The sequence below is a fragment of the Schistocerca cancellata genome, chromosome 3 (genome assembly GCF_023864275.1).
Source record: "Schistocerca cancellata isolate TAMUIC-IGC-003103 chromosome 3, iqSchCanc2.1, whole genome shotgun sequence".
Lineage (NCBI taxonomy): Eukaryota > Metazoa > Arthropoda > Insecta > Orthoptera > Acrididae > Schistocerca > Schistocerca cancellata.
In genome coordinates this window covers 778,020,386-778,046,356 of record NC_064628.1, presented here as the reverse complement: position 1 = coordinate 778,046,356, position 25,971 = coordinate 778,020,386, and the positions used below count along the sequence as shown (strand labels likewise).

Below are 25,971 nucleotides of genomic sequence, written 5' to 3'. Positions count from 1 at the left end.
GTCGGTCTTCTACGCGGCCCACAATGGGAAGAGTAGAAGAGACAGGGATACCAGATTTTACATGCAACATTCATTCCAAAAGAATTAGCAATGACCGAAAGGGAAACTCTTCATGTAAAAGAACTGGTTAGGTTGCACCGTCCAAGATTCTCCTTTTTGAAAACAAAATCCCTATGGCTTCATGCATCCCTTTTCTTACGATGTACTGCAAGGAATTTAGCCATTGACTTAAGGTTTCCATTTATCGATTGACTAATGTTGTTGCCGAAAACATCATAATATTTACCCTAGTTTGAATTTTCTTTTGGACTTTGCATCACCACTTGTGCTTATAAGTCCAAAAATTCTGACACATATTCTGTCAATGATTTATTCTTCGTAATTTAAAGGATTCATGCAACTTGCAGTAGATTTTGGATTCAAATCATCGAATAATGGAAAGTGTGGTTCATTTTATACAGAGACGTAATCCATTATTTCCTTGAAAAGTCATATCATTTATCTATACTCATAAAAATTTTATCCTAAATACATATATTTCTCCGCTTGATTGCTGTAATGTAAAAGTTATTAGTAGTGAGGAATGTGGATTCACTTTTTTCATTTATTCTCTGATTCACCCGGCATTCATACATGCACATATATGGAAATGGATTTTCAAACAAAATTCCAAAGTGAACAAGACCTATTAAATAACTACTAATTCTATGAATATTACTTTCTTTTGACATTCAACAATAAACCAAGAACTCTTAACGTCTAATTATGACACTTTTTTGAAGTTCAACATCAATCAGTTTCCCCTCGCGATTGATGCGAGTCTCTTACAAAGCATATCTGTGTCGTCTATATCGATTCTAACTCTCGCGCCGACGTCAATTGTTTTGCGCGGGAAATTATCTTTGCGGCGTTAACCGTCACTCATGATTCACTACTTAACCGCAAAACTTCACTTCACACGTTTACACATCTAAGCGTGCACTTGAAATTATATATGAACCTTCACTGGGAACCTCTTTTGATTACGCAGCGTCATTTTCGGGAAATATTTCTTCCTTCTTGAAGGTCATTCAGATCCTTTATAATTCTTGATGACATTAGCAATGCTAAAGTTCTATGTTTACCCAAACACAGGTGAAGCCTATCTCCACTATCTTCTTTGCAGCACTCGATAGTTATAGTTAGTCACTATTTCTACAATCTGTGTCACTGATTAATTATTTCAGTTTAAAGTTTTCTAACACTAAACACACACAGTTTATTGTTATTTTTTTACGAGCGTTCATCTCTGTCACTCGCAAAACCATTCCTCCCTATCTTCTAATCTTCATTAAATTTTTTCAAGTCGTTATGGGAAAATACCCTTTAATTTTGTTAAATCCCGGGTAGGCTAACAGATAAGCCCCAGGGTTCGGAATTTGTAGAATGATGTATGGGCCAGTATATAATAACTCCCATTTCTTTATACTCTTCCTTATTAAGGATGATTTGGTATGTCTTTTGACTAGTACCTTCTCTCCGACGTGGTACGCCCGTACCCTCTTGATTAATTTGTCATATTGTTGTTTTCTCTGATCAGCCTTTTGCGTCATATTTATGATGGCTTGTCTTCTTTTTTCTTCCCAAGGCATCTCAGTTTCCTGAGTTTTGGGCATATGTTCAGTCCAGAAGTTTTCTACTTTTGCCTCGAACATCAAATTCATGAGGTGTATATCCAGTGGAGGAGTGGGGCATGTTGTTGTATATCTGCTCAAATTCTTCCACATAATTTGCCCACGCAGTCTGCTTATTATGGCAATAGGTCCTCAAACTCCATTTCAACATGCGATCTATTTCCTTTTCAACTTGAGCCTTTAACCTCTAGGGAACAGGATACAAAGTTCTACAATACGTTTCGTGCGGCTTAACGTAGAGATGGCACATGTATCCCTTAATAATTTTCATACGTTAATAATAATTCATTGAGCTGCTTCTTCTGATCTTCGATAATGCAGTCGGATTCATTTAAGTTTTCAAACACTAATTGACCGAAATCTTCTTTGACTTGGAACTCATTAATTACGTGCTCTTTAGAATTTTGGGTCGTCCTGATTACTTGCACACTGATCCCACAATTATATTTTCTCGTAAGGCTTTTCTTTTTTTCAACAACTCCAACTCAATTTCTTGTTTATTAACATTCAACCAAATTTTTCCTGTTTTAAAATCTATTCTGCACCCGTATTGACGTAGGCTGTCGACTCCGATAATGCAATCTACCACCAAATTTTTCACAACAAGGAATGTGCTTAATATTGCTACATTTCCGAATTCCACACCAAGTAGTGACTGCACCTTTACATTAGCCGATCGAGACCCAACGGCGCCTATTATTCTCAAATTTTGAACTGGAAATACTGGTACTCGTCTTATATTTATGATCCTGTTGAATAGTGCCTCCGAAATAACATTTGTGGTTGCAGCTGTGTCTAAAACCGCCACTATAGGTACGGTCTCCATAATGACTTGCCTTTCGGCTACTGCCGCCTGTTCCATATCCTCATCTTGTGGTTCTAAGTCCTCGGTCAGTTCATCTACCAGTAATCGTCCATCATTATACGTTAGCATGGGTACACATATCCTGTTGCCCCTCCACCAATTGTTGACCGTTCCTCCGGGGCACGAGTGGGTCCTTACAAGTTTGTTGGATTTTGATTTGTCTGCTGGTTGACATCATCCGTCACTTCGGTAATTACCGGTTGATTCGTAGATGTCTGTCCCCACTGATATTGGCTATTTGAATTCATTCCTCCCGGTTGATTCCAATTTCTATTATTGTTATTATTCCCGGCTTGGGGTCTGAAATTTATTTCGTTCCCCCACACGGGGTTGTATCTTTTCCCGTTCCTGTTGACCTTGAATAGCCCCTCGCAAGACCGTTGCCGGGATCACTATTGAGATTTTGAGGGGTTCCTCCATTATTTAACGATCTCTGTTCATTCCTTCTGAGTGTCGATTGATAGCCATTGGTATAACCCATACTTCCACCTTGCCTACCGTTTGGCGGAGGTTCTATCGCCCTATATTGGAATCTGTTATCACGGGGTTTCTGGTTGTTCTCTTCGATAATCTCTATATGGTCTAACGTCGTGAGGAACGACTCCAAGCCTTTGTCGTTGCCGTAAATCAATTGATTCCGGATGCTAGTTGGTAGTCTTGCCTTAAGTATGTTTATTATGTCGGGCAAGGGCATAGGTCTGTCACAGTATCTCGTTTTATTTTTATATTTTTCGAAATACCTTCTAAGGCTTCCTTTCGAAAAGGAGAAAGGCTCTGGGTAGAGCACCTTAGAGCCTTAGGAGTTCCTGTACCCCTTCTGACCAGAACTTTGCTAAAAACGCCTTCTCAAAATCGTCTTATGTCGGGGAATCAGAAGTCATGTTCGAGGCCCAGATCGCCCCCGAACCTTGTATATATCGTGTAACAAAACTGATCTTCTGCCACTCCGACCAATTTCTGGGTAGCACTCCTCTGAAACGTCGAATAAAAACAATTGGATGGACCCCCCCTTTTGTCAGGGTTAAAAATCTGAAATTGCCGATGCTTTATCATTTTTTCTTCGGCATGGCAAAGACTTTCGTAATCTCCGTTAGATAAGAATTCACGCGAACAACCAGCTTGTGGCAATTTAATGTTTGAATTACTTGCACAAGTCGATATTGTGTGCGAATGGGCAGTAACTGGCTCTATAGTCGTTGCCAACTTCTGCTGCTGCCCTACATTCATTTGTTCTGAGTTTTGTTGTGAAGCGCGCATCGACTCTTCCATCGTTTGTTTCCAATGCTCCAAATCAGCACCTAACTGCCGTCGCACCTCCTCAAGTCTAACAAATTCTCTTCCTGTTTGCCAGATAAACTCTGGAATGCTGCCTTAACATTTTGCTCAACGTTTTCACACATTAGCCTTTTGTTTTCTAATGTGATTTCGGATAATTTACCCGTTAATACGTTAATTTGGTGGTCTATAACGTCTTGACGCTCTGTCAGATGTTCAACGCTATCCTTTAGGTTAGTCTGTGTACGTGCCAGTTCAAGAAGTTGCGCAATTGCACATGACATGGCGTCTTGCTTTTGTACTAATTGCGGAACCATTTCCACTTGTTCCCGTACAGTATCTATTTTAATAGCCACATACTCCTTCATTTCGACACGTACGCGGTGAGTAGATTCCTCACATTGTGCTTTCACCAATTCTATTTGTGCAGTTAATTTTCGTTCCGTCTCTTCGGCCTGATCTTTGAGTTCCTTGGTCTTCGCCTCTATCCGCTGCTCTAATTCGGAAAAACTATCTTGTAACTGCTGCTTAATCTCAGTCTGGACTAATTTCATCTCTTCTTGAGTTTGAGTGACTGTCACTAATTGTACTTTAATACCGGTTTTCAGATTTTCCTGCCCTTCAGTAACTGAGGCTAATTTCGCGTTAATGTCGGTTTTCAAAGTATTAATGCTCTCGGTTATCATCTGCATCTGTCTCATGATAATTACCAATGGATCTAATCCCTGCTGCGTACTTGCTGTTACACCTCCAGCCGTGTCTACAGGGCGTTCTATTGCGCAATCTGCAGCCATCGGTCCTACAACACTTCTTACTGCTTCATTATTATCAGTGCTACCAGCTGAAGGCTGATGCGTACTGCTTTGCTCTGCTTGACTCATCCTAAACATTGCCCTAGTTAAAACCATATAAATGTTCTACTGTCACTATATATAACTCCCTTCTACTATCACTATATGTAACTCCCTTCACACAAGAGTACTTCTGTGTCTACTTTCTTAATGTACATATACTGATAAATGCTACTTGGACAGGTCAATCAACTCACTTCCTATATCTAACATGAACACAATTAATCACTGTTCAAATATCAAATAAGACTAAACAGAAAAGCGTATACCTCAACTGTACTAGCAAGCTTTAATCATAAAAATATAGATCTGGCATTTTCTCTGCGCCCAGCGTGCTGTCTTTCGGTGTTATTTGTAGATCCAATTATATCGCCTGCGAGTATTTCCTCGCCGGCCGCGGTGGTCTAGCGGTTCTGGCGCTGCAGTCCGGAACCGCGGGACTGCTACGGTCGCAGGTTCGAATCCTGCCTCGGGCATGGGTGTGTGTGATGTCCTTAGGTTAGTTAGGTTTAAGTAGTTCTAAGTTCTAGGGGACTTATGACCTAAGATGTTGAGTCCCATAGTGCTCAGAGCCATTTGAACCATTTTTGAGTATTTCCTCTCTTTTCCAAGCGTCAGTTAGGTTAGCTCGTCGTAGTTGACATGAAACAGAGAACAAAATTATTTTAGCAACGTCCAAAAACGTGTCCTGTCACGGATTGGCCATTTTAACATTTTTTAAATGTTCGGATAATAAGTTGCCGTCTCTTTATCTAAGAATAGATGATGACTGCAGCTAGCCGCTGTCTCTGTGTATTGTCTTGACTGTATAGACGTGTATCTGTTGCCTTTAAGATCCCTTCACCTTCACACACAAATCTATACAGTAAAGTAAGGGCCTCCCATTTCTTGGCTGATCCGTGATAAGACAGGCGAAAAGTTAAACTAATGGAGGATTATTAGTATTATCTCTATTTTCATTCGCTCTCTCTCTTTCTCTCCTTTATCTATGTACAGTTTTTAATATAATATTTCATTACGTGAAATCAGCCAAATAGGATCTTTGGTGGAGTCCTTCGTCTTGGTAATCAGCGACTGGCTTGCTGTAACAGATCTTTATATTTATTATTACTGTTAAACACTGCATTCAGCCGGGAGAATCAATCGTTTGGACAATTTGTTCCTTTTACGAAAGATTGCGAATTCCAGATGTGTACGAAGCCTTTTTGGAAGATTTAACACAGACTCAGTGATTGCAGGCTCTCTTCGACACAGCTGAAACTTCCCCACTAATTACAGGGCCAACGTGATCATCAAATGATTCAGAAAAAACTCATTCGTTCATTCACTCCAGAACAAAAAAGTCACAAACCTTATTTATGAAGGAAATTGTGTATTAAATCCATATCCATTACATGTCCAGATCTCCGGTGATTCCACGTCTTAATTATTTTCCGTTTACAGTCTCTTTCTCTTCAAAATGTTAATTGGCTCGCTTTAGCGAGAAGAAAAGCAGAATATGCATCTTTCAGAAACACGTCAATCCCTCAACAGATACTCCAGAAGCTGTCCTAGTTACCACTCTATCAACCATGGAGAATGCATATATGCATCTCTGTTATTTCAAAGAATAAACGCACTAGAAAATACTTTGGCGTCGTCGAGCTGTCGCCGCATATATTACGAGAAAATCAGATCAGATAACTTTTCCAAAGTGAATGAATGTGGATGGTTTGATTGAAAATGATTAATTGGTGCGTGGTAGAGGGTATTTTCTGTGGGGACATTACAAGTTGCAAGACCTCTCCCAAATTGTGTTGGTGAAGTTATCTGTGCTATTGTTGTGCTGTTTCTCCATCAAAATGGTTGTCTTACCAGCAAAGAGAATGAAATGGGTATTTTAACTCATTGTAATAAGAACAGCGTGTATTACACAGAAAAAATGTCTACGTATTTAAACATACGAGCACGCATAATATTATTCTCTCGGAATAACTCGCTTGGCTTCGTAAGTTCGTATTTTCCCAACCGTGTGAATTTGGAATGTTTCAAGTGCGGTAGTTTAATTCACTCTGGGCAGTGGGAATTACGGGTGCGTTTAATTAAACGAAGAGTAGGTTCTAAACAATTACTACAATTCATAGTTACCTCTGTGAAATGGCCGCAGGGACGGCTATTTAAACTTTTGCGGTTTTTGCAGCAGCACTCAGCTATATATATTGGTCCAGCAGCCGGTACGAATTAAGACGCAGAGGAATTACATACGTTGGCTACGAATGGGCACTGACCTAAACCAATGGAGAAAGTTGAAAATTTGTGCCAGTCCGGGATTCTAACCAGGATCACCAGCTTACTAGGCTGATGCCCTGACAACTATTTTTTTTCTCCCTCACTGCTCTGATTATAAAGGAACCTACACAAAAGGCCTATTTGCCACCGCCACTTTGACCTTGAAAAAAATATCTGCGCCATATCTGGTGTTGGTCTCTAACTACGCCTATTCTAGTAGTTCTATCTAAGCTAACAAAGGTGGAAGAAAGGGTGGAGAGGGTATCGAAAGTCTGTAACAGACAAGAAGGTTGTTTTTCTTTTTTCGCCTCGAGTGACCATGGTGTGTTTTACTTATTTTTCAAATTTTTTTCCAAAGGAAGTCGGTGAAGCCGCCCGTAGCTGTGTAGAAATCCATGCACGTATTCTCGAAAATAAAGAGGAATACCGTTGGGATCATAGTATCAAAAATCCATCTCTAAGCCACCCAGACACAGTGGTCATAGAAACTGCACGGACTACTCTAGCACGCCTCCCATCAGACTCAAATTCTCAACTTATTCACACACTACTAATGTAGTACCCCTTGTCCATTAGCCTAATTACCCTTGGCATTTCGCCTATTCCCGTAAGAGATCGAGCCTGTTGTGCATATGCACTCAAGAGATGATTGGTCGACCTAGTCTTAATTAGATGTATGTGGTGTCTGTTATTTCGGACATGTCCGAAAGGCTTAGTGATCAGAATATCTGCCTATTAAGCATGTGATTCGGGTTTGAATTCCGTCTGGCGCAAATTTTCAACTTCCCCATTGATTTAAATCAATGCCCAGTCGCAGCCAAGGTCTTTAATTCCTCTCTGGTTGGTTGGTTTGTGGGGTTGAAGGGACCAGACTACAAAGGACATCGGTCCCTTTTTCCACGATCATGAAACACCCACAAGAAACAAAAACAAGCAACAGAGATTACAAGGGACGACACAGAACAAGAAAGACATCGACAAAGACCAGAAAAGAGGAATTAAAAACACACAGAGTGTTACAGTGGTTGGCCGACCATGGAAACAAAAATAGGAAAAACCACCCACCAAGAGACACACTAAAAACCCCAATCTAAAACAGTAGGCCAAAGGCCAGACAACACAAAAAACGAGACAAACCCTCAGATCGAGCGATAAAAGCTCAAAGCTCGAATAAAACTCAAAACTAAGCCTGCCACGGCAGCGTCATCTGTTAAAAGAGCAGGGAGTGTAGCAGGCAGCGCAAACGGCTGTCTGAGCGCAGTTAAAAGCGGACAGTCCAACAAGATGTGGACCACTGTCAATGCTGATCCGCAGCGACACAGAGGCGGTGTCTCACAGCGCAATATATGACCACCGTACCTCAGCCAGGTGTGGCCAATGCGGAGCCGGCAGAGTACAACGGAGTCCTTGCGAGAGGCCCGCAAGGAGGAGCGCCACACACTGGTAGTCTCCTTGACGATCCGAAGTTTGTTGGGTGAAGGCAGGGTGCGCCATTCATCACTCCAGGTGCAAAGTACCTTCTGTTGCAAAACTGACTGGCAATCGCACTCCAAAAGGCCAGTTTCCAGGGCTGGTGCACAGACAACCTGTTTCGCCAGCGTGTCAACACATTCATTATCCGGGACGCCGACATAACCCGGGGTCCACATAAAAACCACGGAACGGCCGAACAAGAGTGTGGATGGACTACTGGATAGCCATCACCAGACGAGAGCGAGAAAAACACTGGTCGATAGTTCGTAAACCGCTCAGGGAGTCACTACAGATAACGAAGGACTCACCTGAGCAGGAACGGATATACGCTAGGGCTTGAGAGATGGCTACCAGCTCGGTAGTGAAAACACTGCAGCCAGCCAGCAATGGACGTTGTTCAGAATGATCCCCAAGAGTAATAGCATAACCAGCTCGACCAGCAACCATCGAACCATCGATATAGACCACGTCAGAGGAGTGAAACGCGGCAAGGATGGAAAGAAAGCGGCGGCGGCGGGCCTCAGGAGGGACTGAGTCCTTCGGACCCTGTGCCAAATCCAGCCGAAGGTATGGGCGGGGCACACACCACGTGGGTATACGCATATGGGCCCTGAAAAGGGGTGAGAGAGGGAAAAATTCAAGCCCAGAGAGAAGAGCCCAGACGCGAAGCGCGATCGTAAACCCTGACCGGGGCCACCATTCTGGAAGATGGACGACCGAGTTGGGGAACAGAAGACGGTAATATGGATGCCCGGGCAATCTACAAACGTGAGCATCATAAGCGGCCAGTAGTCGTTGGCGCCGGATCCGCAATGGAGGGACACCAGCCTCCACAAGTATGCTGTTTACGGGGCTTGTACGGAAAGCTCCAGTTGCGAGTCGGATCCCGCAGTGAAGTATGGGGTCAAGCAGCCGCAACGCAAAGGCGATGCCGAACCGTAAGCCAGGCTCCCATAATCGAGACGGGACTGAATCAACACCTGATACAGTCGTAGAAGTTAGACGGATCGGCACACCAGCTGGTGTGACTCAAGCAATGAAGAGCGTTAAGATGACGCCAGCACGTTTGTTTAAGCTGCCGAAGATGAGGGAGCCAAGTCAACCAGGCATCAAAAAGCAATCCCAAAAACCGATGAGTCTCAACCACTTCAAGAGGTTCGCTGTCAAGATAAAGTCTTGGCTCAGGGCGAACAGTGCGACGCCGGCAGAAATGCATGACGCAGGTCTTGGCGGCAAGAACTGGAAGCAGTGCGTGACGGCCCAAGACTGCGCCCTATAGCCACCGTTCAGCAACCGCAATGCCAGTGGAGCTATAGTACAGTCAAAAGTCATCAGCATACAAAGAAGCCGATACGGACGTTCCCACAGCTGCAACTAGCCCATTGATAGCAACTAAAAAGAGGCAGACGCTCCTTTTGAAGTATCTATCCCCTTAATCTTGTCCTTGTTTTTTAGGCTAGTGCCAACAGTTAATGAAGACCTATCGTATGTGCGTGCTGAAGCAGCAAGCCTCACACCACGTCCGCGTTTCCAATGATTTTACGTTTCATTTCTAAGGTCATTTTCTTCCTCTTATGGCCGTCTTCTTACGGCTTTATCTTCGGCGACATTTCTACGAAGATTATCAAAATTTGCACACTAAAAAACACTGTGAACACGTTTAGAAAACTGTGTGATCATAAGCTGTACTGCCGGCCGCGGTGGTCTAGCGGTTCTAGGCGCTCAGTCCGGAACCGCGCGACTGCTACGTCGCAGGTTCGAATCCTGCCTCGGACATGGATGTGTGTGGTGTCCTTAGGTTAGGTAGGTTTGAGTAGTTCTAAGTTCTAGGGGACTGATGACCACGGATGTGGTCAGAGCCATTTGAACCATAAGCTGTACTAAGATGGTAGCAGGAAGAGCTCTAAACCAAGACTGCAGTACGTACTAAAGACATTGTTCATATGCCGCAGCCGACAGTGAAAGGTGTTCATACTGTTGAACGTCTTCCCCCGCCGCGCGCGAACGGCTGGTGACGTCACACTAAATCGTCGTCACTCCTTATGTGAAACATCGCTCATTAAGTGAGTTATTTATTTACAGTTTGTATTTCTCGTTATGTGAATTGCTCGTTATAGGAGGTGCTCGTTAAATGAGGTTCCACTGTACTGTTTATTTGTAAAATTCAGTTTGCATAGTCTTTATTTAATTAGTTTGCGGGAGACAGGGCTTCTCTTATCTAGTCCTCCACTTGCGAACTGGCGGGGAAAAGACTCATTTTGTGCTGACTTGCTGGAGAGGAAGGGCGTATGGTACTGTTTTGGGAACTGTGTTCATTTATTTATGTGTGTATTATCCTGCTGGAGGAATTTCCTAAATTTTGGTAGGAAAACTGAACTGACGATTATCATACAGCCTCACTGCTCGAAATTCAAATAAACACAACTGCTTAAAATTGGCGGAACGGTAGAAAAATGCTCTCGTGAAAAAACGGATCTCATGTAACGAAGTGGGCGGTAAATTCGAGCAATATATTGTTAATTTATTTGAACATTATTTAAACTGATTAATTAAATTGCTTGGAAATGTATGCAGTTGACGAGATGTTGGTGTCGTACACAAAGGAGTTCAAAAAGTAAGCAGAGAGCTGCGTCCCTAGCCTCCTACATAGGAATGGAAGGAGGCGATAACGGATGAGCGTAGGAGGAATACTTTTCACCAAATAATTGGTGATGCATTTCGAAACTCATACAGACTACTGCCTGTGCTGGAGGTGTTCATGTTTTTTGAAATGGCCAGCCAATCCTTACTGCAGGAGACAACTTCGTCCTATTCCACTACCCCAGACTGAACGAAACAGAGGTGCTCGTCTTGGTGTAAGGGGCTCAACTGAGAAAGCTTAATACAGGTTTTGTTCCCCTTTCCGGTAATGTATCTGTATCGTTCACCTAACTATAGGCCCTAGTCCACTATACCAGTCGAAATTGGTGGGGAACTGTCCTACAGCCACTGTCAGAAGAAATACCTCCTACCGATCTACAAGTAAAATAGCCGCTGATAACTTGTACACAGATACACGGAAAGAAGGGATATGACAGCAAACTAACACCGAAGTGTAGGAAGAGTCCGCTCCTACCGATCTACAAGTCTATAGCTGCTGAGGAACTTCTACCGAGATACGTGGTTAAGAAAGGATGGTGCAGCAAACTATCACTGTAGTGTAGGGAGGCCAATACATACTACCACAACTGAAGGAAAATGCTTCACTGCTCTAATTACACATCAAAATTGTTGTGAAGAAAACACCACTTGTAAACAATTGATCATAATGCAACACATGCACTGGGAATTGAGAAAAATCATTGTAATAACACAACTACCACAAAAACTGATCCCCAAAAGATCTCGCCAGGAGAGAGTGGCGGCAGCTGCATACGTATTCATCTCAATGTGTGGATACAGACTAAGGCAGCTTGGAGCCAGTCTTACCTCCCCTCTTATTTCCCGTCCTCCCTCCCTCCCCCCCCACCCACCCCTATAAGTAGGGATATCAGTTTTCCAGGCCTGTTCTAACCAGTCGCTGGTGGTAGACAAAGAGAAGCATCTGGTGACAGTGATATACGGTTTCCAGTCTGCAGAAATCAGTCGCAGATAAACAGAACACTTCCTGCAAGCTGTTAAACGTATTTTTCGGAAAGACTAGACCCCTGGAACAATAGCTAAATATTTGACTATTCATCACGGATGAAGAATTGAACGGTCAACAGCAGTGTGCTTTCAAACACTGTGGGTGTGCAGACACTGTCTGAAAATGATCTTTGGCTAAGTAAAATAAGTCTCATGTAGGAAAAACAATGAAATAATACAGCTCACGTAAATGAGATGCCCACAGATCTTCGTTTTCTAGTCGTTTCGTTGTGCGCCAGTCTGCCCTGACAGGTGGAGAACGGTGTCTGCACTCACTAGCCTCTGCCACTGCATGTGGTTATAACCCCTTATTGCTTGCATTCATTCTGCTTCTTCAGATAAACTATCCGAAGGCTGTCTGATAGAGGTTTCAGATGCTTCACTGTACCGAATAACAGCTTTGTGTGTGTGTGTGTGTGTGTGTGTGTGTGTGTGTGTGCGTTCTCATACACTGTGGAAGGATGAGATTCCTGTTGTACAGACAGCAGAGGAATACATGGTGGAGGAATTTTATACACATCACTTGCTCCTTGTGGAGTCACAGAGTATCACACTGTATATCTCTTAAATTATAGATTGCGACAATCAGTCGTCCATGCTTAAATTTTATTATGCAGATCTAGATTTCAGCTAGAAGCTAGCCATTCTCAATCCACTATTATTTTCACTCAAGGCATGTAAGTCCCTGTTGATCGGGCTTCACCCACAGTTCATTGAATACTCACATTCTTACATGCTTTGAGCGAAAATAATAGTGGATTGAGAATGGCTAGCTTCTAGCTGAAATCTAGATCTGCATAATAAAATTTAAGCAAGGACGAGTTAGTGCTGCAATCTATAATTTACAAGTCAACATAACAGTCACTGAGTGCAACCGCTTTCCAAATGGAAGGTAACCTGACACTGTATATCTGCCTGGAGTATTGCCATTCTTTGCAGCTCAGCTGCTGCAATGTCAGCTCGTTTATTTAAAAAAGTGACTGAATAAACACAAACTTCCATTTGCTGTGTGAAATAATACCATTGCGTATTCTGCAAGGATGATCCTTATGCTCGCTGCAACGAATGTTGTACAGACAGAAATGTTGTACAGACAGACAGCACCTCACAGTGTGTAAAGAGTGCTGTCTTACACTTTGAAAAACGAGTACAGTGACAGTGCAAATAGTGAATATAGAACTAAAATCAATTAAATCTCCAGCTAAATAAGTGTAAACTCACTCTCGTGGTATCAACTTATGCTTGTTACAAGCAAATACTGAACAGAGAAGATTGAATCTTGCATTGACTATACTACAAAATAACCACTTAACACCATCCAACAGTCCTTAAACACCCATTCAGCTAACAAGTTCCACACACCATTGTGGGTAGAAGACTTCACCAACAATGCAAAGCTCGTAGGAACAAACAGCAAAATAGTAACCAATATTGAACGAACATTTCAGGATGGATAGACGTGTTTTTCTTGTGAATGGTACCAGCGTGTCTTAGGAGAGCAGAAATGTAATCCTCTTATAAGCGGGCAACTATAAAAAAAACACACACACACACACAACAGCGACGACTATGAGTACATCTTGGCATTGGATCTGATCCATCTATGGCGATGCTCTGCATTGGTCGGTGTTGGATTGACAATGATGTACTATTTCAGGTCAGCAGAAATCAAACGTATTTCTAGGAAGCGCTGACTCTTGGAACAAAAGTGAAATACTCGACTAGTTGTCATGGACGAGGCAAAGATAGCTCCCTGGGAGAAGAACGGCCAACAGCACGCTACTGTCCTCAGCTACATGTCACGGTGGGAAGAGGCAGTTCAGGGGGATGAGCTCACCATATGGGTGGGTGCAGTGACCAGTGGGTGTTCACTATTCAATACTCTGGTGCTGACCATCCCAGAAGCCTCCTGTAGCCTGCTTGCTCTCTTAGTCACCGAGCATTCAAAGTTAGTGTCTGTGGAAGTCTAGTAAGTAAATTGTCATGTATATGGGTATTACATACATTTCAGACTTACACATATCGATACAGAACGGTGGCTTTCACACTATGTATTCACGTGTTGGAAAAAAACACAGACACTTTTACACCTGGCAGCAAGCTACAATTCGCAACCCTACCCTCCTCGTTATTTCGTAACATCCAACTGAGTAAAAGTATGAACTTGGTCTACAATACTGTTGCCGAAGATGGATGAGCAGACTGCCGAGGTCAGTGCTCTGTAAAAATCTTTTTTCGCGTTTTCCTCAATTTTACATATTTTAATCATTTTCCGCAAATTTTCCAGGTTTTCCATAATTACAACGCATTTTACCAAATTACTTGAGTTCCAAATTACTGCTCCCGACGACTTGTCATACAAACAAAAACATCTCATCAGGTCGATCTCATGATGCTATCACCCAATGACAATGCAGCATGGTTCTCAATTTCTGTATCATTGCTAAACCACTCCCTCGATTACTTTGAGACTGCTGCATACATATGTGAACATATTGTGAACCCTGTTACACTGCCTGTGTAAGATGACACAAAAACTGTTTTGCAGTGTGGGAAATAGTCAGCAGCAGAGACGGGGTCCAAAAACTATGTTCCTTAGTCGAAACACTTTACAAATTAGGTCAGATCTTATTAAGATTGGCCATCTCTCCCTGTGTGCATGGGAGTCACAAAGTATTCTCGCATTCATAGGATAAAGTCAGAAACCGAAAGATCTCACCAACACCTTTGATGATTACCACCATAACAAACGAATCATATCCATAGCAGCACGCTGCCCTCTACAAGTATTTCGAAACGAGCTGCCCCTTCACTGATCCTGTTGGCTAAGGATCCTGAGCAAAACTCTAGACGGTCTCTCTATGCATCTTGTAACTGTTCCTCTGTCTTTAACCAGTCCTCCCTGCAACACTGTCGCTGATTTAATGTGGAACTGACCAGAAAAGTGCACTATACGTACTACATTCGATGTCCCGTGAAGGTGCAGAATGAGATAAGTTCCACATAATTGATACACTTCGTTATTTTGCTTCCAGAAAGAGTGCAACATATGTTCAAAACTTGCACAACCAACCGACGATAGTGATATAGACTGGTATTCTGCGAGGACTGTTTTGTATCAACCTTACTCACATCACTCATTTAAGTACACACACTGTCTCTAGACGCATGCATGCTGTAGGGGTTAGCACTCCTTATTGGTGTATAGTAGATATGAGCCTGACAAATTTGAAAGAATTGTGGTGATATAACGGACACTTCAGGAGTAGAAGAAATGTATGGTTTACGCATAATGGAGTTCCAGATGGAAGGAATTTGCAATAGTTAATGTAAATCACCTGTGCTATCGATTCTATAGTATTGTTTTCGTGTTTGGTGTGCGTACCAAGAATACGTTGGAAAGAGGGAAACGATTGTAGAAGATAAAAACACACTCCTAAATCTACACAGTTCTGCACCAAAACATGCTGTAATGTTAAAGCAGTGAAATTTCTGATATATTAGCTGTAGAATGCAACACTGTTAATAGTCCAAAGCAGGAAATATACTTTTTTTATCTCATTTTGTTCGTTAGTGTGCATTGCGTTTGTTCGGGGCAGATGTCTCATGACACCTGTTTGATCCATCCATTCAGATGTGTATCATCTGATACACATACATCTGCCACGTTTTCTATCCCAGTCACTATGGCGACTAAGAAAACAAAACCGCTACCCTATACACCAAAGAAAGAAAGAAAAAATAGCTTCTTTGTGATACATACGCATTATAGGTTTCCGGCGGGTGTTTAGCGCCCACTTTTCATGACCAATTAGGGTTCAGACAATGTAGGGGGAAAATAAGCTGAAGATATGAATTGAAGTTTGTGTTGGGTGCTTGGGTACAATATTCAGCAATGCTGATTATAGTGCTGCGGTGGTGATGGTCAGCATTTCTGCCTAGTAAACAGCTGGTGTGGTAGCTCAGCATGACCGGTTAGAGGGCTAGCTACTCTCTGTAACAAAAATCTGAATGGATGGATCAAACGGGTGTCGTGAGACATCTGCCCCGAACAAACGCAATGCACACTAACGAACAAAATGAGATAAAAAAGTAAGCAAAAAGACCTGGGTTCAAGTCCTGACCAGGGCATAGATTTTAGTTCATTTCTTCAGCTTCCATCATTATCGTTTTACAGAACGTTTCATAAATTTCGACAACATCAAAAGAAATTTTTCAATATTTTCGAACGAGTGTTGAAAGTTTTAGTGAACTACTTCGAATTGTTTACATGCATCAATATGCAAAAATACAAACATTAGATTGTCTGTCCCAGCTGAACATAATCTGTCCCAATCAACTGAAAATATTATTGAACTGCTTTTTACACATCCTTTAATTCTCAAATTTATGTCTGAATAAACCTTCAAATTTTTGTTGAACAGTGTTGGTTTATTTCACTTCTTCCATTATAACAATAACATCCAAATTGGAAGACCCAAAGACAACATAAGTTTAAATTGTCTAGGATTTGCTGATGACCTTGCTCTTTTGTCCAACAGTATTCAGGAAACCAAACAACAAGTTATCTCACTACAGGAAAGAGCACAGAAAATTGGTTTTAGAATATCCTTTGAAAAAACAGTCACCATGTTAACTGACCCACGACTCATAAAAAAAATTGCCATATGAAACCAAGAATTGAACATTGTAGATACATTTAAATATCTGGGAGAAATCATAACATATAACCTCAATGACAAGCCAACATGGCATAACAGAATAAACAAACTGACTAGAGCACAATATATCACCAAGAACACGTACAACAAAAAGAGCCTGTCATTCGCAACAAAATTAAAACACAACAAAACAGCCACTCAACCAGAAATAACATAAGAAAATGAAACCATCTTCAAAACAACTAACACTGCAGAAATAGACAAAATACTCAAAACAGAGAGAAGAATCATCAGAATGTGCATCAACAAATCATACCAGAAAGATGGACACTGAAGAGTAGCTACAAATGAAGGAAATAGAACCAGTAATGAGTACAATCAGGAGGAAACACATTTCATTTTTTGGACATCTAATCAGAACACCAGAGAACAGGATCATCAGGAGAATAATAGAAAAATTGTGTAATAGTAAGTGCAACATTAAGTGGATGACAGAAATCAAGGTAGATATGGATGAGCTACAGATTACACTGGGCGACCTAAAAAACAAAACTGACAATATCAGGAAACTCACAGACAAACAAACCAGACTGCAAACCCAAATCAACAAACAGACATTAAGAAGGATGATTACCGATGAAGAAAGAAGGATGAGATCTGAGAGAATAAAGAAGTACTGGGCTGACAGGAAACCGAAAAATTCTTTGTATAAAGTTGGCTAGAGTGGTCCAATGAAGGCCATAAAATGTAAATAAATAAATATCGTTATCAATATTGGCTTTGTGCACAGCCATGTTGTGCAAAGATAGTGATGCCATGATTGTGTGTCATTTTATTGTTTGTCACGCAGAGTGATGAGTCTGTTACCTGTGTGTGTGTGCAGCAATAAAAACCTAGCAACATGGTAATAGTTTAGTCACAGGCTTGTTCATACATTGGTGGACAAAAGTGTCACCCTACTGTCATGTCATAAGTTGCATGCATCTACACTGCTATCTGTAGACATGGGCAAGAGTGATGAAACAGTCACAGTAAGAAAAGTATAGTGCTTATGGGTGACTTTTGTCACCATGACTACTTTGTCACCCTTGTCCATTCGGTGGACATATATGTAGATGCGTGCATGTTTGACATGACAGTCAGGTGACACTTTTACCTGCCGACCCACAAACAAGCCCATGACAATTCTGTCAGTGCACCACTAGGTTTTGATAGCCATGCACGCACTAATTGTCGCTCTCTGTGGATTCTCTGCTTCCCATTTGATTTTCGATTACTGAGAGAATGACAACCAAACATGATATCAAAGTCTCCACACAACTTGACTGTATATGATGATGTGGATAATATTATTCCTATAGAGGTGGAAGAAAGACCAATATTCTTCAACATAAATTTGAAAGATTATTCGGACATAAATTTGAAAATTAAGGAATGGGAAGAGATCAGTTGAATAATATTTTCAAGTGCATGGGACAACTTGTGTTCAAGTGGGACAGACAATTCCATATTCGTAATTTTGTATGTTAATGCAGGTAAATTGCAAAGTAACTCATCAAAAGTTTCAACATATATTCGAAAATATTGAAAAAATTCATTTTATGTTGTCGAAATTTATGAAGCATTGCGTAAAACTGAACTCTCATAAGCCTGTCGCTCCATAGGGGATGTACCCCCTACTCATTTTTACGGCTTTCTTTTACATCTCATAAATTCGCCAATAATGACCATCTCTTCAAAATCCATATGGATTTCAAAAACAGATTAGTGACCACCTGAAGACGGGCACAACTTCGAAACCGGCCGTGTGTTACATAAAATAACCTTCTATTGTGACTGACAGCGGTTATTATTCTACACCCTCGTTTACTGAGCGAACTCCACTTTCGTGATGTGGCGTGACAGTGTCATGGTGACGAAAATCACTCATGTTAACTACTCCTAAACGCCATAACAAGCAAATGCTTACTATCACGAGACACACCCCTCTGGCTTGGGAGTTGTGTAGAGTAGCGATGGCAGGAGCCATTCTAGTATCGATGTTTTCAGTCGTAGCATGAAATCGATATAAACGAGAGAGCGGAAGCCAAAACAAAACAGTACAGTAGCGGCTTGCCGGCGGTCGGGTGAACGTAAACTGTGCGAGATGTGTTCACCGTGGCGTGGTAATATTCCCGAGAAGTACTGGTGACATGAGCCTGAGTAATGTTTATTAATGTCTTATTATTTAAGAAAATGTTGCCCTGTTGCAGGGTGGAAACGGTTGTTAGATATGTATAAAATACAAACGGTACCATCAAGATGCTACTTCGAAAGCACCTACGACGCACCTGATGAACTGGTAGCTGCAAGACAAAAGGACATGGTATGTTTAAGGGAAGTAGTGACGTTAACAAACAGCAGTATGTATGGAATTTCAAATTGTAGTAGTAGTTTTTATTTTCAGCCGGATTCGAATATGGAGAACCCTTACAAACGTGACAAAACGCTGTGCGTTTTGTGCAAATATAACATTACACCCAATTACAAGAATGTGAAATTGTTGTCCCAGTTTATATCACCATACACAGGACGTGTTTATGGCAGACACATCACGCGACTCTGCTCAAACCAACAAGCGAAAGTAGAAGCAGAAATAAAGAAAGCCCGAGATGCAGGTAAGCATCCAATTGAAGTGTCATATTTGTGTATTTTTCTATGTAATTAATGATTGACAACGAATTTATCATCGCATAAGGACCAGTATTAGTAATCCAGATCAGTAAATAATTACTTTGTCCTGCTAATTAAATAAAGAAAAATTCGTACCCATGCAGTCGATCTGAGACCATAACAGCACAGGAGTTCACATGTTCAATAGAAAGGATTGCAATCGCTCAGGTTTTCGTGGTGTGATTAATGGCGTCCTTCCAGATGTTAAGACGAGTTGTTGTTTCAGTTTTATACACATCATTGTGCATAAAATGTAAACAAAAATTCCGCTGAACAATCGGAAGCACAGCATTAATTAAAGTATTGTAGATGTGAAACCTCTTTTTTTCTCAAATAGTATGGTATAACACTGTCATCACGCCTTGCCACTCTCCCATCCCCTGAAATCTTGATTGTGGTGGCAGACTAATCAGTAACAGATCCGGAGATCTAGATTAGGTGAAAGTTGTAAATTTGGTTAAAAGTTGGGGAAGACAACGAATGTACAAACCAGGTAAACGTTGTGGTAACAAATTTACTGTTAGTGCAGCCTTATGTTTGCCTGTGCCATATCGAAAAATTCAAAGGTGGTCCAGTATGCAACATTTACCCAACAGTATACTGTGCACTCTTCCACAGTCACATAAGTTATGGATTGCAGTTGGAATTGTAACCCCCTAATCATGAAGAAATTGCACATATCTTCATCTATAGTTAACACTAATGACAGTTGTCACTTACTATGCTTTCAACTGCTTATTTTAAACAAAACTGGGGAACCTTTAGTATGAGACAAGAAATCCACAGTTACAGTACTAATCAAAAGAGAAACATACACTCTAAGTTGTTAGTTACCCAACACATAGGACAATTTTCCAGCATTGGCACTGAAAATGTTTGTCGTCTCCTGATGTACAGTGCTTGTGCCCAGAAAAGTCAAGACAAAATTTCAAGATACTGGATATGGCTATGTCTGTATCAGTGATTCTTTTATTTTCACTGATGTCACATATGGAAATGATTGAAATATGTATGTTAACTCTTATGGCGATGTTAAGACTAATGCAGTTGGTGTAAGTAACTATCACTTTTAATGAGACCCATAGAACACCTTTTGCCCATGTACTGAACTATGCAATAATCTTGTATATTTTATAAGTATATTTGTATTGTTTTCTTATTGATGGGTTCACAAAGTGCAAGGTTGACACCCTCAGTCGAGTTTTGACTGATGAATGATTAACATTTTGTAACAATATGTGAAAACTAAGGGTAAGCTCAAACTGTATAATAGAGTTCTTAAGAGTATCTCTGTGTGAACTGGTACTCCCTAATAATGATCATAATTGTTTTTAGACGTTTCTAGATAGTGCTGTCACTTGTACATTAGATGTCAGCTAATAATACATAATTTATGATTTTCAGTGAGACTTCCTCACAAACATCAGAACGGATATGTGGCACAGAGATGTTATTCGACACTTGTGTAACCTGGTAATGGTTGTAAACCTCTCCACAGCTGAGCAGAATATTACATTCTTCACACCTTTTTAGATGTGGGGAAGCATTAAACGAAATTAGCATTGACCCAGTCTTCAATAAGATCAGTTGTTGTGGTATTCAGTTACCGACACAAAAGGGGGAGGAACTGCCAGGCGAAACTTGGCTGAGGGGTCAGAATGTGGTGGCTTCACCCAGGTGCACGCCCAGGAAAGTGCTTGTGGCATACAGTGAAGCAGAAGAATTGGTTTGGAAAGATAGAACAAAGGAAGAGGGAGACTGCAGAGAGGGTGTTAGAGTTTATTTTGAATGGGAGGATTGCAGGATTTATAGGTGTATCCTAATGGCAGTTTTCATCTAAGTAATTCTGCAAAGCTGTATTTGAAGAGGGGGCGAGGATGCAGATGAAACACATGAAGTAGCCATTAATGTTGTGCTCAGTAGCGCACCCTGCCAATGTGTGAACAATTTGATGATAGCCATTCATTAGGGTAGACAGTTGGTTGGTAGTTATACCCAGATTTTTATAAAAGGCTGTGTGTAAGTTTCAGGATAGCCAGTATATGTCATGATTGATGCCCAAAAGTAAGGATCATTCTACCCATAACCCATCTCACAAAGTGGTATTGCTTTCCCCTTCTATGTACAGCATAGTTCATTGTTATAACACACATGCTCAGAACTCCTCACCACATGTGTCATATGCTAATGGAAGATCCAGTGCAAGACCTTTGAGAGGTTGTCAGGGTTGTTTTCCACTCAGGACTTCCATTATCGAATCAAGTATAACATGTCTGCAGATAGCTTTACTTAAGTGTAACAACCATTTGTCACCCCCTCCCTCCCTCCACACACACACACACACACACACACACACACACACACACACACACACACACACACACACACACACACACACACACACACGAGGCTACAAAGCAAAACAAGAAAAAGGAGTAAACCATAATGGTCTGGAAAGAGTAAACTTTGAGTCATTAACACAACAGAGACATGCAATTCTTCTTACAGGTAGTACACTATACTTTTATCTGAGAACAAGCATGAAATATAAAAATGCCTGGATGTTTTATCAGAAATATAAAAAATAATGAGCAAGTTAAAAAACTATGTAGATGCTAGATCAATGGAGATGTGGGAAATGTCAGAGCCAGTTTATAAAAAATAAAACTGCCAAATTCCACAAAATGGCACTGGAGCAGTCAGACATTTCCACTGAACATGTCATTCATCAACTAATCAACCACATACTATTAGCTTTAATTATCTGTTAGCTGTAGTATTTGGTTATTTAAATAACAGAATTCGTTTGCACTTCCAAACTTCCTGAAGATACTTTTATTAGCTGAATTACCTCATAATTGACCAACAGGAAGTAGATACATAGCTTCATATGACTGTACAATGATTAATTTTGAGACTGTGATAAATTACTACTGCTGTGACACATGCAGTGTTAATAATGCCACTTCTGTTCTTTTTATGTATACATGACCTCATATCTTATATGGAAGAAACTGGAAATACTTCTTTTTGGTTGATGGTGCATACAGCATATGTCTGTCAGAGCAACACCAACACAATAAACAAAAATTTCCCTTGGTTATTGTTTTGTGCAAGTGTACCCTGTCAGCTTATGTTGATAAAACATACCACTCATAAGAGAAAAACTAGAAAAATTTTCATTTTTAACTGTTTTAGAGATATTTATGTCACACTGACAATATTGTGGTGACCTCTGATGCCTGCCCAGACATTTGCAAATTTCTTTCACAAAGTCATGGGATGGTCTGCGTTGCAACTTTAGTTTGTGGGATGTAGAAGAGTTAGAGTAGTTTAATAATATCATAGCCAGGGACATGAGTCCTCATATTCAAGAATATCGACAAGCTATGCCTATGGAGTTACGGTGTAGAGCAGGCTGTTTCAGCTCACAGCCTGCCCGAGAGCAGTTGGGGAGTGGGAAGGGGTGGGCAAATGGCTGTAGTAGACAAGATTGTAGTCAACTGCACGCGCAAGTAGCCGGGAGTGGCTGATATGTCACTCATGCGGGATGCCTGTAGGGTGGCTGGATGGTGGGTAGCCCACACTATCAGCCCTTGCCCGTGAGCATCCTTAGGGGGTGTGTTGGAACAGCCAATTTTAAAGGTTCTTTGAACCCACTTAATTAGAGCACATGATAGTGAGCACCTCTCATGCGGTAGTTCTATACTACTTGCTACATTAATGAAGTAGAATCTGAGCCATAAAAATAAAGTCTTTGATCTGGTTGCAAACACATCAGCTTTATTGTTTAGTTAACATAGAGGAGGCAAATGGTGTCCATAAGGCGGATGTTGTGACTAAACTTTTGAAAGATATGTTAAGAAATGAAGGAAGAAACAGAATGCTGATTACTAGGGTACCCAACATCAAATATTCATATTTGTTTTTAAAAATGAAGAATCAATGACATATAAACAAGGGTGCTATACAACATACATTAGGCAAGTATGTGCAGAAAAAGTTGTAAACGACAACAAAGAAACTGGAATCAAGAATGAAGTTATCTTTATGAAACAATGATTGGGAGTGACAACAGAATAGTGTCTGAATGAAATCAGAGGTGTAGACTATGAGAATCAAAGAACAAGGTGATTTACATAAAGTTAATAAGTTCAGTTCAGCAGATTAGAATAAAAAATGTTGGACCTGTAAGAGCGCATTAACAACATAGCTTGTGTTTTTAATTATGTGTAATAATTTTTAATGGTATATATTTTACAGGTATGATGGCGTACTACTTGAAAGAAGTGGAATTCCTTAAGGACCCAAAATTGTTCAATCCAGAACAGCCTGTGCGTCCCCACAGATTCTAGATAGTTATTTGACTCAGTTTTCTTTATCAGTCTAATTGTATATGGGTTGTATACTCAAGAAACTTTGGGGAACAATTAATAATTCAAAGACTGACCATTACATTTTATCTTGTTGTTGTATTATAGAATATATTGATAATAAAAATTTACAAGCTGTAACATTCCTTTTTCTTACAGTGTTTTTTTTCCAGTATTTTTCAGATGGGTGTAACGCAGAGAATTTTTGAAGTGAAAATTACTAAGTGTAGCTAATGGTAGTTTTTAACACTCATTTGTATAAAGTATGTATACAAATTATAGCATTAGTTAGCTGTGGATAATAATTTCTAAAGGTATTAGAAATCAGTAATTGTCCTGTACACTGTTTGTTTCAGTAGGGATGCCTGGGGATAGTCTATTCATGTGTTTAATTTTGTCACTGTATGAACAAACAACTCTCAAAATGTTGTGTGTTGAAGAAGAACTATCTGATGATTCCAACCAAATCTTCATTTTTGGATTTGTGTGGGAGAAGTCTGTTATCTTTCTTTATTTTCATGTAGCCCAGAGTAGCCACTTTTACGGTTCCGTACATCAGTTGGTAAAATGGAACCCTTGTAGGATCACATTTTTCTCCGTCAGCCTTTTTGTTCATCGGACTGTTAAAAACCCCTTTTTTCTCAAGAACGGGTGGACGTATCAAGTTGAAATTTGTTATATAGTAAGGACAATAGTCCTTTGATGATACAGTAAATATACACTTCTAAGTCAATGCAGTCATAAGATAGGGCCATTTATATCACATATTTGGTTCAATCCATATGAAGTCGTCCAGTGACGGTTGCTTGACCATTTTTGAATATTTTCATTTTTTTATGTGTGATTGCCCTATATTTGAGAAGTTCAAAACAGTTTTTTAAAATAATTTATCTTGTCCCTTTACTGGATGGCGGCCATTTTTATTTGTAGGCACACGATGATTTTTCAGTCTGGAGACATTAGCAAAATTTTGAATATCCATGCACTGGGCTAAGTTACAACATTGCAGTTGACATGATTGTTTTTAGAAAAGTGTCCTCTACAACATTGTCTAGTAAACAAAATACCCTAAATTCAAAAATAACTAGTCAAAATGACCTCCAAAGTTTGATATCCAAATTTTCAAAAATCCACTTTTTTGGCCCAAAAATAACAAACAGCGTGGTTTATGAGAGTCTATTTTTTCCTACAGTTAGATATCATACAGTACTAGCCTCATGTAGAGCAAGAACACTTACAAACATTTCCTTAATTTTTTATGAATTTTTGAAATTTTTTTGGGTTAGTTATCTCAGGTGGGACTGAATATAAAAATGATTTTTGCACAATTTGTACACCTATATGATAGCAACATACTGTAAAAATTTCAACATTGATATCTAACTGTGAACAAAGATGGATCATTTGGCATGAAAATCAGTACAGTAAAGATTTAGGCATGGTAATACACTAACAAAATATCAAATTTAATGATTTGAAACTCATTTTTATTGTACTCAGGATATTAATTATGAATTGTCATCCCAAAGATTGTAGTTGACTGTACTCCATAAACACCAAAAAGCTTCATTATATTGGCTGAACTGATATGCTGTCTGTGAAACGATGATGCAACAATAAGCACCTTACTATTTAACAATAGGTTTCCTTTATATCCTGCATTGAATATTTTTTTCTGGTAAGCTTTCTTTTGAATTTTTTTCTCTTTTTGAATGTGACAGGGATTACTGTCACACCCGTGACAAAAAAGAAGATAAAGTTTGCTTTTTGTTTGAACAAATATTAACTCCTAAACCTGGTAAGTTTTGGAAATAACTGTATTTTATCCAGGAATGTTGTCACAGGTGTGACAATATGCACACATTTGTAAAGATATGCCAGTATAATGAAATACCAATATATAAAATTTAAAACAAGCTGTTTTTGTGAAATCTTATACTGGTGAGATTTCAAATCGACACAGGTCTACTGACATTAAAAATAAATATAAATAACATATCTTGCATTCCCATATATTGACTTATCCAACAGAAAGAATGAGAAAGCTGCAGGACAAAATGAAGGAACATCCACTGTAACGTGAACACTTAAAAAGGAGAGAGAAAGGGACAAAAGGAGAAGAATGAAGAACAGAGAGCAAAGGAAATGTAAAAA

General features: G+C 40.2%; 1 protein-coding gene across 1 annotated transcript; it reads left to right on the top strand.

The window, feature by feature from the left end:
• Window positions 1-18,824: 18,824 nt before the first annotated feature.
• LOC126175824 (28S ribosomal protein S18c, mitochondrial) lies at window positions 18,825-23,958 on the top strand. Its single transcript, XM_049922820.1, has 4 exons — window positions 18,825-18,897; window positions 18,985-19,097; window positions 19,179-19,389; window positions 23,708-23,958. Exons 1-4 carry the CDS (start codon window positions 18,879-18,881, stop codon window positions 23,797-23,799), a joined length of 435 nt encoding a protein of 144 aa, XP_049778777.1. The 5' UTR covers window positions 18,825-18,878; the 3' UTR covers window positions 23,800-23,958.
• Window positions 23,959-25,971: the final 2,013 nt, after the last annotated feature.

Bases quoted from the DNA above. Each gene is read 5' to 3' on its own strand.
- LOC126175824 (XM_049922820.1), top strand. The intron at 19,098-19,178 runs GTATGTTTAAGG...TTTTATTTTCAG, and splicing joins CTGCAAGACAAAAGGACATG to CCGGATTCGAATATGGAGAA. The intron at 19,390-23,707 runs GTAAGCATCCAA...TATATTTTACAG, and splicing joins AAAGAAAGCCCGAGATGCAG to GTATGATGGCGTACTACTTG.